Raw genomic sequence first — 12,036 nt, 5'->3', positions numbered from 1 at the left:
AGTAGGATCTCAGATGTGTCTTCTTTATTTGTCTTGTGTGCGCCTTTTTAAAAAAAAAATAATGCGCATACAGTCCGGTATACGCACGAACGCGATGACGTCACCCGACGAACGTGATGACGTCACCCGACCAGGAAGTAAAGTAGCACGCGACAACTATCTGCACGAGTGCGCCACAATTACCTAATTTGACATTTTACATGTCGGTGAGTCTACATCAAGTAAATGTAACATTCTGTCAAAACTATTTTGTCCAATTTGTGTGCGTCCGGTCGAACGTCGTCTGGCTACTCTGCCAGCGAGACGAACTAAAATGCGATCGTTGAACCCGAACTGTCTGAGCAGCCGAACTCCACTCAGAAGAGTTCGAGTTTTAATTTCGTTTGAGTGTCGCCTTGCGAGCAGACAACTCACGGGATGAATACAACCTTTTTACAAAGTTTTGCCGTGAGGCATTTTTTTCGGCACTCAGTTTGGTTCGTTTTCTCCCATTTCAACCCATTGAAGTGGAAATGCTAAAAGTTGTTCCCCGTTGGCAGAAGTCCCATATACTGATCAGTCGTCAAATCATTCTAGTTTTGGTACTCTCACACAAATTGTCTTGTGTGAGAGTGAAGAAAGGCTTCGACCACGAGTCATATAACTTTAATTTCAGTAGACCCCCCCCCGTGAAACATGACATTGCTTCAGTTTTAAGGCTTGTACCTTGGTGTGGTGCTGCGTTCAGGGACTCAACTGGACATGGCTGGCAGGCTGAGCTTCGCAAACATCACCGCCTTGGCCCCCATGGTGCGGGTGGGCACGCTGCCCATGAGGTTGCTGGCGCTGGACTACGGGGCCGACGTGGTCTACTGCGAGGTGAGGATGGAGACCCGAGTTCCTCGGTCAAGGTCTGCTCCGTGTTGGTTGTTGAATCGTTTGTCTCGTCCGGCAGGAGCTGATTGACATCAAGATGGTGCAGTGTCACAGGGTGGAAAATGGCGAGTGTCGGCGCTGGGAATTGGAAGCGCGTGTGTGTGCGTATGCGTGTGTGTGTGACAGGACATTTGTGTTCGCAGAGGTTCTGCAGACGGTGGATTTTGTGGCTCCGGATGATCGCGTGATGTTCAGGACGTGTGAAAAGGAGAAGCAGAAAGTCGTCTTCCAAATGGTGAGTAACTCGCACACTCGCACGCAGGTTCCTCTTGACGTCACCTGTTCGGTTTTCTTGCAGGGTACGGCTGACCCGGAGCGAGCCCTCACCGTGGCCCGACTGGTGTGAGTCCCCGAAGTTGATCTTAAATGGCCGCCCATGTTCTAAATCTGACCCGGAATGTTGAATGACTTGAGATGAATCCCGAAATCCCCCCCAAAACGCTCCGTAATAATTGCGACGGTGTTCCAGGGAAAAGGACGTGGCGGCCATCGACGTCAACATGGGCTGTCCCAAAGAATATTCCACAAAGGTCAGTTGAAGGTCATCGCCCGAGCGTTTTTCATCCCGCGTGTCAGCGACGCCGTACTTGTTGCGTTACAGGGCGGGATGGGCGCGGCTCTTCTGTCCGATCCCGACAAGGTTGAGGCGGTGAGTGTTTGCGGCGTCGCGGTCGGCGAGTCTTGCTTCGGTCCTGCGAAGACGTTTTGACGCGGGTGTGTGTGTCTCGATCCCCGCAGATCCTCAGGAAGCTAGTCGGCGGTGTATCGGTTCCCGTCACTTGTAAGATCAGGATACTGCCCTCGGTAACTCACTGTCGCATTCGTCGCGTCTCCTTTGCATTTTTTTTTCCACTGGCGAAGCTTCATTTAGGTTCATTCCACCTCCTACTAGCAAAGAAATAGTGCTAGCTTGTTACCCGCATTTCCGTCGCATCTGATCCATTAAATGGTGATCACTGTGATCGACCGGAGCTTTCCGGCACTCACTAGTCGTGATCGCATAATCGCCCAATGTGATCAATTTCACGTTTCTAGCTTGAGATGCTAACAAATTTGACTTGTGCGTTCAAAACAAAACATTTTTTTTTAACCATTTCCATTTTGGTGTCTTTTATTTAAAAGAGCTAGCTTGCTCCGTAACTTTGCCGCTCTTCTATAATACAAAAAAATACATACAAAAAAAAATGAAAAATTTATTAAATTTAAATTTTAATTAATTAAAAAAAAACACGTTGACGTCAAAACAAAACATTTTTTTTTTACCATTTCCATTTTTGTGTCTTTTATTTAAAAGAGCTCGCTTGCTCCGTAACTTTGCCGCTCTTCTATAATACAAAAAAATACATACAAATAATACAAAAAAAGTAATGAAAAATTTATTAAATTTAAATTTTAATTAATTAAAAAAAAAAACACGTTGACGTCAAAACAAAACATTTTTTTTTACCATTTCCATTTTGGTGTCTTTTATTTAAAAGAGCTAGCTTGCTCCGTAACTTTGCCGCTCTTCTATAATACAAAAAAATACATACAAATAATACAAAAAAAATAATTACAATTTAAATTTAATACATTTTTCATTAATTAAAAAAAAAACACGTTGACGTCAAAACAAAACATTTTTTTTTACCATTTCCATTTTTGTGTCTTTTATTTAAAAGAGCTAGCTTGCTCCGTAACTTTGCCGCTCTTCTATAATACAAAAAAATACATACAAATAATACAAAAAAAGTAATGAAAAATTTATTAAATTTAAATTTTAATTAATTAAAAAAAAAACACGTTGACGTCAAAACAAAACATTTTTTTTACCATTTCCATTTTGGTGTCTTTTATTTAAAAGAGCTAGCTTGCTCCGTAACTTTGCCGCTCTTCTATAATACAAAAAAATACGTAGAAATAATACCAAAAAAAATTAAAATTTAAATTTAATAAATTTTTCATTAATTAAAAAAAAAACACGTTGACGTCAAAACAAAACATTTTTTTTCCCCATTTCCATTTTTGTGTCTTTTATTTAAAAGAGCTAGCTAGCTCCGTAACTTTGCCGCTCTTCTATAATACAAAAAAATACATACAAATAATACAAAAAAATAATTAAAATTTTAATTTAATTTTTCATTAATTAAAAAAAAACAAAACACGTTGACGTAAAAAAATACATCGTGTTGTGACAAACAGGTTGAGGCCCTTTGTCTCCCGTTTGTAGAGACGACACACCTGAGACGACACACCTGAGATGACACACCTGAGACGACACACCGTGTTTTTTTTTTTTAATTAATGAAATTTTTTTCATAGCCCATACTTCTTCATATCTTCTTCTCCACTTCCATGTTTTGATCTAGCTGGAGGACACGCTGAGCCTGGCGCGGCGGATCGAGAAGACGGGCGTGGCCGCCATCGCCGTCCACGGCAGGTGAGCTCGTTTGCTCCGGAAACGCTCGGTGACACCGGACGGCTGACGTGGGCTCGCCGCCGCCGCCGCCGCCGCAGGTTCAAGGAGGAGCGTCCCAGGCACCCTGTCCACTGCGACTACATCGGCGCCGTCGCTCGAGCCGTGGCCATCCCCGTCATCGCCAAGTAAGGACTCGCGGGAAAAATGTAATCCGTTAGCTTTGCGGCACTTTGCGGCTTTAGATGATGTGCGTGTCTGGTTTCAGCGGAGGCTCCCTGGACCTGGTCAAGACCCACGGCGACATCCGAGCCTTCAAGGAGGCCACGGGGTCCACGTCCGTCATGTTGGCGCGAGCCGCCATGTGGAACCCGTCCATCTTTCGCAGCGCGGGACCGCTTCCTCTCCACGACGTCATGATTCAGTACCTCAAATATGTGAGTTCAGTGACACTGGAGCCCCACGTGACTTTTCACTCGCTTAAAGCTGGACCCCCCCCAAAAAAAGGGGGGGGCAATTTCAGTCAAGCCCATGACTAGCGCTTATATTTCACTTTTGCTTCAAGAGGCGGGTTGAGGCCCGATAGTAATTAGCATGCAAACAAAAACTCAAAGGACCTCAACGGCTTTCCCCTGTGACCACTTAGCTGCCCAACGAGATGCCTGAAGTAAAAGACGCATGCAATAACGCACCGTGACTGCCTTTTAATCGCCTGCGATATTTCCGCCCGATATCTTCAGCACAAACGCACACCCGCCTTCATGTAAACGGCTGCCACAAAATCCACATTAGGAGTCCGTTTTTTTTTTTTTTTCCGAGAACAAGCCGACAAGGTGCCTGATGTCAAACGCACCAAATTTGACATGGAATAACAAAACGCGGCAAGAACGAGGAAATTCCAATTTCCGCCTCCTCTGAAGAATCAATCTTTATTTTTTATTTTTATTTTTTTCAAATCAAAACACACATTCTGTCGAACGTTCCAACTTTTGAATGATGCTAACGCTCTGGATTGTTTTTCTAACAGGCGCTGCGCTACGACAACCACGCCTTCAACAGCAAGTACTGTTTGTGTCAGATGCTGCGAGACAAAGTGGAGTCGGTCCTGGGGAAACGTGTGCAGGCTGCGCAGACCAACCGGGAACTCAGGTCTTTCTCGCGCACACACACACACACACACACCCTCACATAGATACACAGTTATGTGTGTGTGTGTGTTTTCCAGTGACGCGTACGGTCTTGAGGACTTGTTCAAGGAGACGCAGAAGCAGCTGGAGGCTCGCCGCGACGCCCTGCTGAGTCCCGAGTGGCGGCAGGACAACGTCATCACCATGGATGGCGATGTCACCACCATGGCTCTCAAGTTTCAACGGTACCTTTTGCACCCCCCCCCCCAAAACACACACACACACACTCCGAAAGGCAAAACGTTGAGCCACTCGATGTCGTTTGTTTGTTCGGGGCCAGACGTGAATATCCTCCCCAACTCACGCCAAAGATGTTCCTTCTGGAGTGGAGTCGGCGGCAAAAGATGGAGCAGCCGACGTACCAAACGGTGAACAAAGACGACGAATGCATTCAGAATTAAAATCACTGATTTTTTTTTTTTTTCCCCCCAATTGAAAATCGACAAACGTTTGCGTTGGCCATGTCCCGTCCAGGTGCAACGTGCGCAGGATCGAGCCTTCCAGTCCACTGTGACTGTGGAGGACAGGAAGTACAGATCCTCACTCTGGTCAGCCCCCCCCCCCCCCCCCCCCACACACACACACACACACTAGCTGGGAACGTTTTTTTTTTATTGTCGTTTTTTCTTTAATGCTTCAATAATTAACAATGGCCAGCAGATGGCAGCATTTGGGTCTCATTTGGATGTACAGTACATAATTTGATGGGGGTGGAATTCAGTATGAGTAATTACCTTCCTATTGCATTTCTTTATTGATGATTGAGGACCCTTGACCTTTTTTGCCCCTTGACCTTGTGTCCTTTGCGGTCTTCCAGGGAGAAGTCCAAGAAGTTTGCCGAGCAGGCGTCCGCCGTGGTTTGTCTGCGCTCTCTGGGAATTCCCGAAGGCCGCGTAGGCGCGGAAACTGATGCGTGGCCGCAGAAAAGGAAGATGGAGGACAACCGCGACGCAGAAGAGAAGAGGAAAAAACAAACGGTGGATGCTGACGGCGAGCCGGAGACCGGCGGCTTGTGAAGACAAAAACGTTAGACGTGGAACAGATGCGGCACCTTTGACGCTTTATTTATTTTTTTTCCATCTCCCATCGGGGGATGATTTGAAACTCGCACTCAAGTGAGGACTTTGATTTGATCTCGGGAACTTGAAGTTGTCCTGCCTGTTTGAATCAGGTGTGATCGATGGAGATCAATTAATTTTTTAACTTATTTTTAAGTTAAAATCATGGAACAGCATTTGCTGCATGTTTTTTTTTTCTTGAGCCCAAGGAACAGATTTAAGAGGGGGGGGGGGGCGTGGTAGAATAAAGTTTAATTGCGTGTCGAACAGGAGCTAACAGCGAACAATTCTTAGACTACATGGAAACAAACTAAGTATACTCTGTAATCCATAGGTGTACTCATGATTTTATGGACAAATGATACTAATTATAGTCGCCCGGGCAGAGTTTGGGGGGTGGGGGGAGGCAGTGCGAAATATTTTCTTCTTCCTGGGAAAGGGCTGGGGGCGTGGCTAACCAAAATGAGAATCGCTTCTTCAAGACCACCTGTTGACGTTCGGCTCCAATTTAATTTGAATTTAAAGTTGAAGTCGAGTTCTGAGACGTTGGGGCGGTGCGGCTGTGTGGTCGAGCGCTCGTCTCCCAACCCAGAAGCCAATGTGATAATGCCGAAGTGTCCTTGGGCAAAACTGAAACGCCAGTTGCTTCTGATGCTGCGTCATCAGTGGGCGAATGAGGTAGCAGTGTTCCGCGCTTCGAATTTGCGTCATCACCGGTGCGTTCAGCGTGTGTCGGGATTTTGCATATTCGGTGTATTTGTGAACGTGGAAGTGACCCAAGTGAGGATTAAGCGTGGCAAACGATCTGTGTACATTTATCGCTCTATTTGCCCAATCGGTTAACTTTGGATGAAGTGGAATCACGGAATACAAGAACAATAGCGAATTTTCGGAGCAACAAATACAAATATTCCATAGACGTGTGTATTTACGTCCGAAATAAGGTGTTTCGTGCGGCCGAACGGTTTTGCAATTGAACGATGACTCATCCCAAGTTTGGCGGCACGGCCGACGAGGTAAAGTTGAACTGACCGAGGCGACGTGAAGGCAGCAGCTCCGCGCGAGGAGTGCAAATGAACTGTCGCAGAACAAGTCAACTAGTACACCGTCTCGTCCGGTCTCAAATTATCGTCACAACCCTCCAAAAAGTTGACAGTAAACAACTTGGAAGGCTGCAAACTACTCGACGTGTCGCCCTGTGAGGAGACTTGAGACGGGTCGACTTTGACGACAAGACCGACGAAGTTTGTGATTTGATTTTTGTGGGGACCTTTTGGCTTCCATGTCCTCCGCAAAGTGCGGCGAGGAACTGGAGTTCGGACTCATCTTCGAAGAGGACAGCCGACAAAATGAAGGTTAGTTCGGGTCGGGCTACTTTCTTTCTCCCGGGATGTTTCGCTTCGACGTCAAGTCAACGTCATTTTACGCAAATTAAAGCGGATGTTGGAAATGGGCACCGTCCAACGTGCGAACAAAAGTGCGCGTTCGACACTTTCCACAATCTATTTAAGGCGTTGCTTTTCATCAAACTATTCTAGTCGGAACGTTTGCTGCTGTTTGCGTAGCGCTCGACTCGCCGAACACGTTGGCCGAGTATGCTTACAATTTATTTTGAAATGGAGTAGCGGAAACGCGCGTGGCTTTTGCCGTAAATGTGACACGTCCAGCTGTCAGCTGTTGAATTCTGCTCCATTTTTAAATTGGCACTTGGGGGGGGGCTATGACTAGTTTGTTGTTATGATGGCACATGTCATGACATTACTTTGTGCGCTTGTGTTAGGATTCGATATTAAACTACGCCCGCGGGCAAAAGCAAACGTATGGATTTGTCGTCCAAAAGTTGTTATTGAGAGCTTCAATGCGCGTGATCAGCTTTTCCTCACCTCGGGGTCTCGACTGTCAAAAAAAAAAAGAAATTGACGTCACGGCATATATATTTTTACTTTCTTTTCATTCTTTTTTTATAAATAAAGAAAAAAAAGCTACAGTGAATTTTTATCAGTCGTTATAAAGTAGAATCGAGCTAGCTAATCTAGCTAGCTAATCTAGCTAGCTAATCTAATGTGTGGCCTCAAAAGCTTATTCACGAGTCAGTCAAAGCAGAGCTTATAAATTTTTTTTTTAAATGCTGTCATAGGACATCTCAGGCAATTCGGTTTTGCCCCAGTTTCTCACCGCACGACTTGTTTTCGGTGGTCACCGGGTGACCTCACGTATGAAAATGTCACATCCCCGCTAAAGCCACAAGTTTGCGATGCAAATGTCGATGCGGTGGCCATCTGCCGCCAGGTCTCCGTCATCACGCGAGGATGCCGCCGTGGCCCGCGGAGCCGGCGTACGGCACCCCGGGGAGCCCGCAGCCATTGCACTGTCCCAGCATCCACATCACGGCTATCGGCGCCGCCGACGGCAACGTCGACTCCGGCGGCCGTGTCCGGTTGGGCTCGGAGGCGGCCTGGTCCGGGGACCAGCTGTACCTCCCCGACGACCCGTGCTACCGTGACACCCCGCTCTGCCCAAGGTTGGAATGCAATCGACACCCGTGAATTTTCAATGAATTTGAAAAGTCAACTGAAGGTCAAAGGTCAACGTTTGGTCACGCTCGTTGCGCCGCAGCCCTTGCAGCAGCCCGTCGTCCCGCAGCTGGATGTCGGAGCTGTCGTCCTGCGACTCGTTCTCGCGCGCCGTCGACGAAGACGCCGATGGCGATGTGCGGAACGGCGCCCTGCTGCTCCTGCCGGGCTCCCCGGGCAGCGGCGGCGGCGGCGGAGGAGAGTTTGGCGTGGAGCTGTGGCGGCAAAAGTACCAAAACGGCCAGAAGCCGGCCCGCTTCAGCCCAACGTTGTCGCCTTACCAGTCTCCTCAGCACTCGCCTGGCGCCAGCGTCGGCGAGGACACGTGGATCCGCAGACCGCACTCCCGTTCCACATCGCCGTGTGGGAAGCGTCGTCACGACGACGACGCCGACGACTTCCCGCGCTCGCCGTCCCCTCGGCGCTCGCCCGACGTCACGGCAGGCGCGTCCCCGCGAGGCAACGAAATGGACGACATCTGGGCGGGATTCCTCGAGCCGGACGTCCCCACCAAGACCAGGAAGACGTCCGGGACGCGGCCCGGCGCTCCGGTGGGATATTCGCCGCCGGAGGAAGCGAGTAGCGATGGGGCTCCCCCATTTGGTGGCCCGGCGGAGCGCTTCCTGCGGGTGCCCGCCCACTTCGGCTGGACCGCCCCCGAAGCGGGAGCCGCGCCCCTTTTCAGGTACTCGACTCTCTGATGTCATTCACGCGTCATTCCCATTCATGAGCGGACAGCTCATCCCATTCTGGGATTGATTCTCCCCGTTCCCGCGTGGCTTTTCTCCGGGTATTCTGAGTTCCTCCCACGGGGCAAAAACATGCACGGTTGGTTAAGTGATTCTTGTTTTCCCTTAGAGCCTCGTCTCCTCCGCCTCTGGACTTTCCTCTCCCGAGCGGCTTCGGGCCCAACCGGCTGAGCGTGGAGGCGGAGCCTCGGCCGTACCACCGAGCCCACTACGAGACCGAGGGCAGCCGAGGGGCCATCAAGGCCGACGACGGAGGACACCCCAGAGTCAAGGTGAGCAGCGGGGCTTAGGTCGACTCGGCGAACGTGAACGTCTCCGGCGGGGGTTTTGTGCGCAGCTGAGCGGACCGTGCTGGCGCCCCCCCGCCATTCTGCTCCTGTTCATGGGCACGGCGGACGAGCGCCAGCCCCTGCGCCCGCACGCCTTCTATCAAGTCCACCGCGTGACGGGTAAGACGGTGAGGACCACCTGCCGGGAGAAGACGCTGGACGGGACCAAAGTCCTGGAGATCCCCCTGACGCCCGACGGCGACATGACTGCCACGTAAGCCGCCGTGACGATCGCAAAAAAACGGACAAAGAATGCCGCTTACCTCTCGTAGCGAGACTTCAAGTCACCGGCGGCCATCTTACGATGCCGCTCGAGACGCGTGCTCAACTTGATCAATTTTTATTTTTTGAAAGGCATCAGTGTCAAGTCACCGGCGGCCATCTTACGATGCCGCTCGAGACGCGCGCTCAACTTGATCAATTTTTATTTTTTGAAAGGCATCTGTGTCAAGTCACCGGCGGCCATCTTACGATGCCGCTCGAGACGCGCGCTCAACTTGATCAATTTTTATTTTTTGAAAGGCATCTGTGCCAAGTCACCGGCGGCCATCTTACGATGCCGCTCGAGACGCGCGCTCAACTTGATCAATTTTTATTTTTTGAAAAGCATCTGTGTCAAGTCACCGGCGGCCATCTTACGATGCCGCTCGAGGCGCGTGCTCAACTTGATCAATTTTTATTTTTTGAAAGGCATCTGTGCCAAGTCACCGGCGGCCATCTTACGATGCCGCTCGAGACGCGCTCAACCTGATCAATTTTTATTTTTTGAAAGGCATCTGTGCCAAGTCACCGGCGGCCATCTTACGATGCCGCTCGAGACGCGCGCTCAACTTGATCAATTTTTATTTTTTGAAAGGCATGTGTCAAGTCACCGGCGGCCATCTTACGATGCCGCTGGAGACGCGTGCTGAACTTGATCAATTTTTATTTTTTGAAAGGCATCTGTGTCAAGTCACCGGCGGCCATCTTACGATGCCGCTCGAGACGCATGCTCAACTTGATCAATTTTTAATTTTTGAAAGACATCTGTGTCAAGTCACCGGCGGCCATCTTACGATGCCGCTCGAGACGCGCACTCAACTTGATCAATTTTTATTTTTTGAAAGGCATCTGTTGTGTCAAGTCACCGGCGGCCATCTTACGATGCCGCTCGAGACGCATGCTCAACTTGATCAATTTTTAATTTTTGAAAGACATCTGTGTCAAGTCACCGGCGGCCATCTTACGATGCCGCTCGAGACGCGCACTCAACTTGATCAATTTTTATTTTTTTGAAAGGCATCTGTGTCAAAGGGCCGCCCGCCCAGAACTCAAGGGTCAAAAGAAAAGTAAAATTGAAAAAATAAAAATCAAAGCGTTGTTTTGTGTTATCCAGCATCGACTGCGCGGGAATCCTGAAGCTGCGCAACGCCGACATCGAGCTCAAGAAAGGCGAGACGGACGCGGGCAGGAAGAACACGCGGGTGCGCGCGGCCTTCCGAGTGGCCGTGCCGCGGTCGGACGGGTGGACGCTGTGGCTCCAGACATCCTCGCGTCCCATCGAGTGCTGTGAGTGCCGCCTCGCCTCCTCCTCGCCGCCGTCGGCTTCCATTGACGCCGCGCCGTCACGCTTTGCAGCGCAGCGTTCGGGTCTGGACCTCCCTCGCGTGGACGGCTTTACGCCCGGCAGTTGCCGGCGGGAAGGAGGACGGCCGTTGGTCATCCTCGGCTCCAACTTGTCGTCCCGCTCCAGAGTGATCTTCTTGGAGAAAAGTTCTGGTGAGCTCTCGTCAAGTATGAGCTCTAACGAGGGGCGTGTCCTCACTCGCACCCTTCCTGCCAGATGGGCGTGTCCTCTGGGAGACGGACGCCGCAACTGTGCCTCAAACCAGCAGCGGTGTAAGTGGATTTCGACCATCTGGACGTCCAATACTCCCCCCCCCCCATCTTATCAGGTGTGTGTGTGTGTGTGTGTGTGTCAGTCCAGCCTCACGGTGGCCATCCCCGCGTACCAGCGTGAGACGAGCGTTCCCGTGCACGTGCTCTTCTACGTGTCCAACGGCAAAAGAAGGCGAAGCGCCCTGCAGAGTTTCACGTACTTACCGGGAGAGCCCCCCGCCGCCATCTTCAAACGGGAGCCGACATCAGCCTTCCGTCAAACCCCGGGCGAGCCGCCTTGGCATCGAGGGTGGGCGCAGAGGCTGGACGTCGAACGCGAAGTGGAGGACACGCCCCCGGCGGCGGCCGCGGCGTCTCTGCCGGAACTCCAGGAGCTCACGCTGGACGACGGTAAAACCACATCCTGCCCGTACGCCATCTTGTTTTTCTCTAGTTGACTTGCGCTCGCAAGCTAGCCGCGATGTTTTGCTGACTTTTGACATGTTGGTACTCGAGCGTGTTTCCATATCAAAACGTGTCGCTGCCGCACCAGAAAAGAAAAAAAAATAATAACATAAAAATAATTCCAAACTTTATTTGAGGCCCGCCATTTTTTTTTCTCACCCATGACTTCCCATCTGTGCGCAGTCAACGAGATCATCGGCAGAGACGCGTGCAGCCCGAGCGGCGCCGAGCCGCCGCAGCAGAGTGGGCGGGACTCCAAGTGCGGCGACGCCCTCTTTGCCTTCTGCGGCGGGCCGCGCTAGCTCAGCCGGCCCAAAAGGCTTCCAACTCGCCGACGTGGCCTTCCGATCGACTTTTCGACGCCGCTTCCTGTTTTGTGTGCCTCTGCTGTGTCATGTGACTGCTGTGCTGCGTGATAAAAGTCTCATTTTACAATTTCCAGGTGACGGATGAGCATCGAGGCCCAGGTCCAGACAAAAAAGAAAAATAATAATAATCATAACTCATG

At 50.3% G+C, this 12,036-nt stretch overlaps 2 protein-coding genes across 2 annotated transcripts; both read left to right on the top strand.

Moving 5' to 3' along the window:
* Window positions 1–113: 113 nt before the first annotated feature.
* On the top strand, window positions 114–5,668 carry dus2 (dihydrouridine synthase 2). The gene is made up of 16 exons (XM_052061305.1): window positions 114–206; window positions 728–858; window positions 935–980; window positions 1,059–1,150; window positions 1,214–1,257; window positions 1,385–1,445; window positions 1,517–1,564; window positions 1,654–1,719; window positions 3,264–3,334; window positions 3,412–3,498; window positions 3,579–3,747; window positions 4,338–4,459; window positions 4,536–4,682; window positions 4,778–4,865; window positions 4,972–5,045; window positions 5,315–5,668. The coding sequence occupies exons 2-16, from the start codon at window positions 742–744 to the stop codon at window positions 5,511–5,513; spliced, it is 1,431 nt and encodes a 476-aa protein (XP_051917265.1). The 5' UTR covers window positions 114–206; window positions 728–741; the 3' UTR covers window positions 5,514–5,668.
* Window positions 5,669–6,279: 611 nt separating this feature from the next.
* On the top strand, window positions 6,280–11,961 carry LOC127597925 (nuclear factor of activated T-cells, cytoplasmic 3-like). Its single transcript, XM_052061300.1, has 10 exons — window positions 6,280–6,910; window positions 7,845–8,076; window positions 8,172–8,813; window positions 8,987–9,149; window positions 9,215–9,420; window positions 10,582–10,754; window positions 10,824–10,964; window positions 11,029–11,084; window positions 11,168–11,474; window positions 11,712–11,961. The coding sequence occupies exons 1-10, from the start codon at window positions 6,838–6,840 to the stop codon at window positions 11,828–11,830; spliced, it is 2,112 nt and encodes a 703-aa protein (XP_051917260.1). The 5' UTR covers window positions 6,280–6,837; the 3' UTR covers window positions 11,831–11,961.
* Window positions 11,962–12,036: the final 75 nt, after the last annotated feature.

Source organism: Hippocampus zosterae, chromosome 3 (assembly GCF_025434085.1).
Source record: "Hippocampus zosterae strain Florida chromosome 3, ASM2543408v3, whole genome shotgun sequence".
Classification (NCBI taxonomy): domain Eukaryota; kingdom Metazoa; phylum Chordata; class Actinopteri; order Syngnathiformes; family Syngnathidae; genus Hippocampus; species Hippocampus zosterae.
This window is presented reverse-complemented; position numbering and strand designations above follow the sequence as displayed.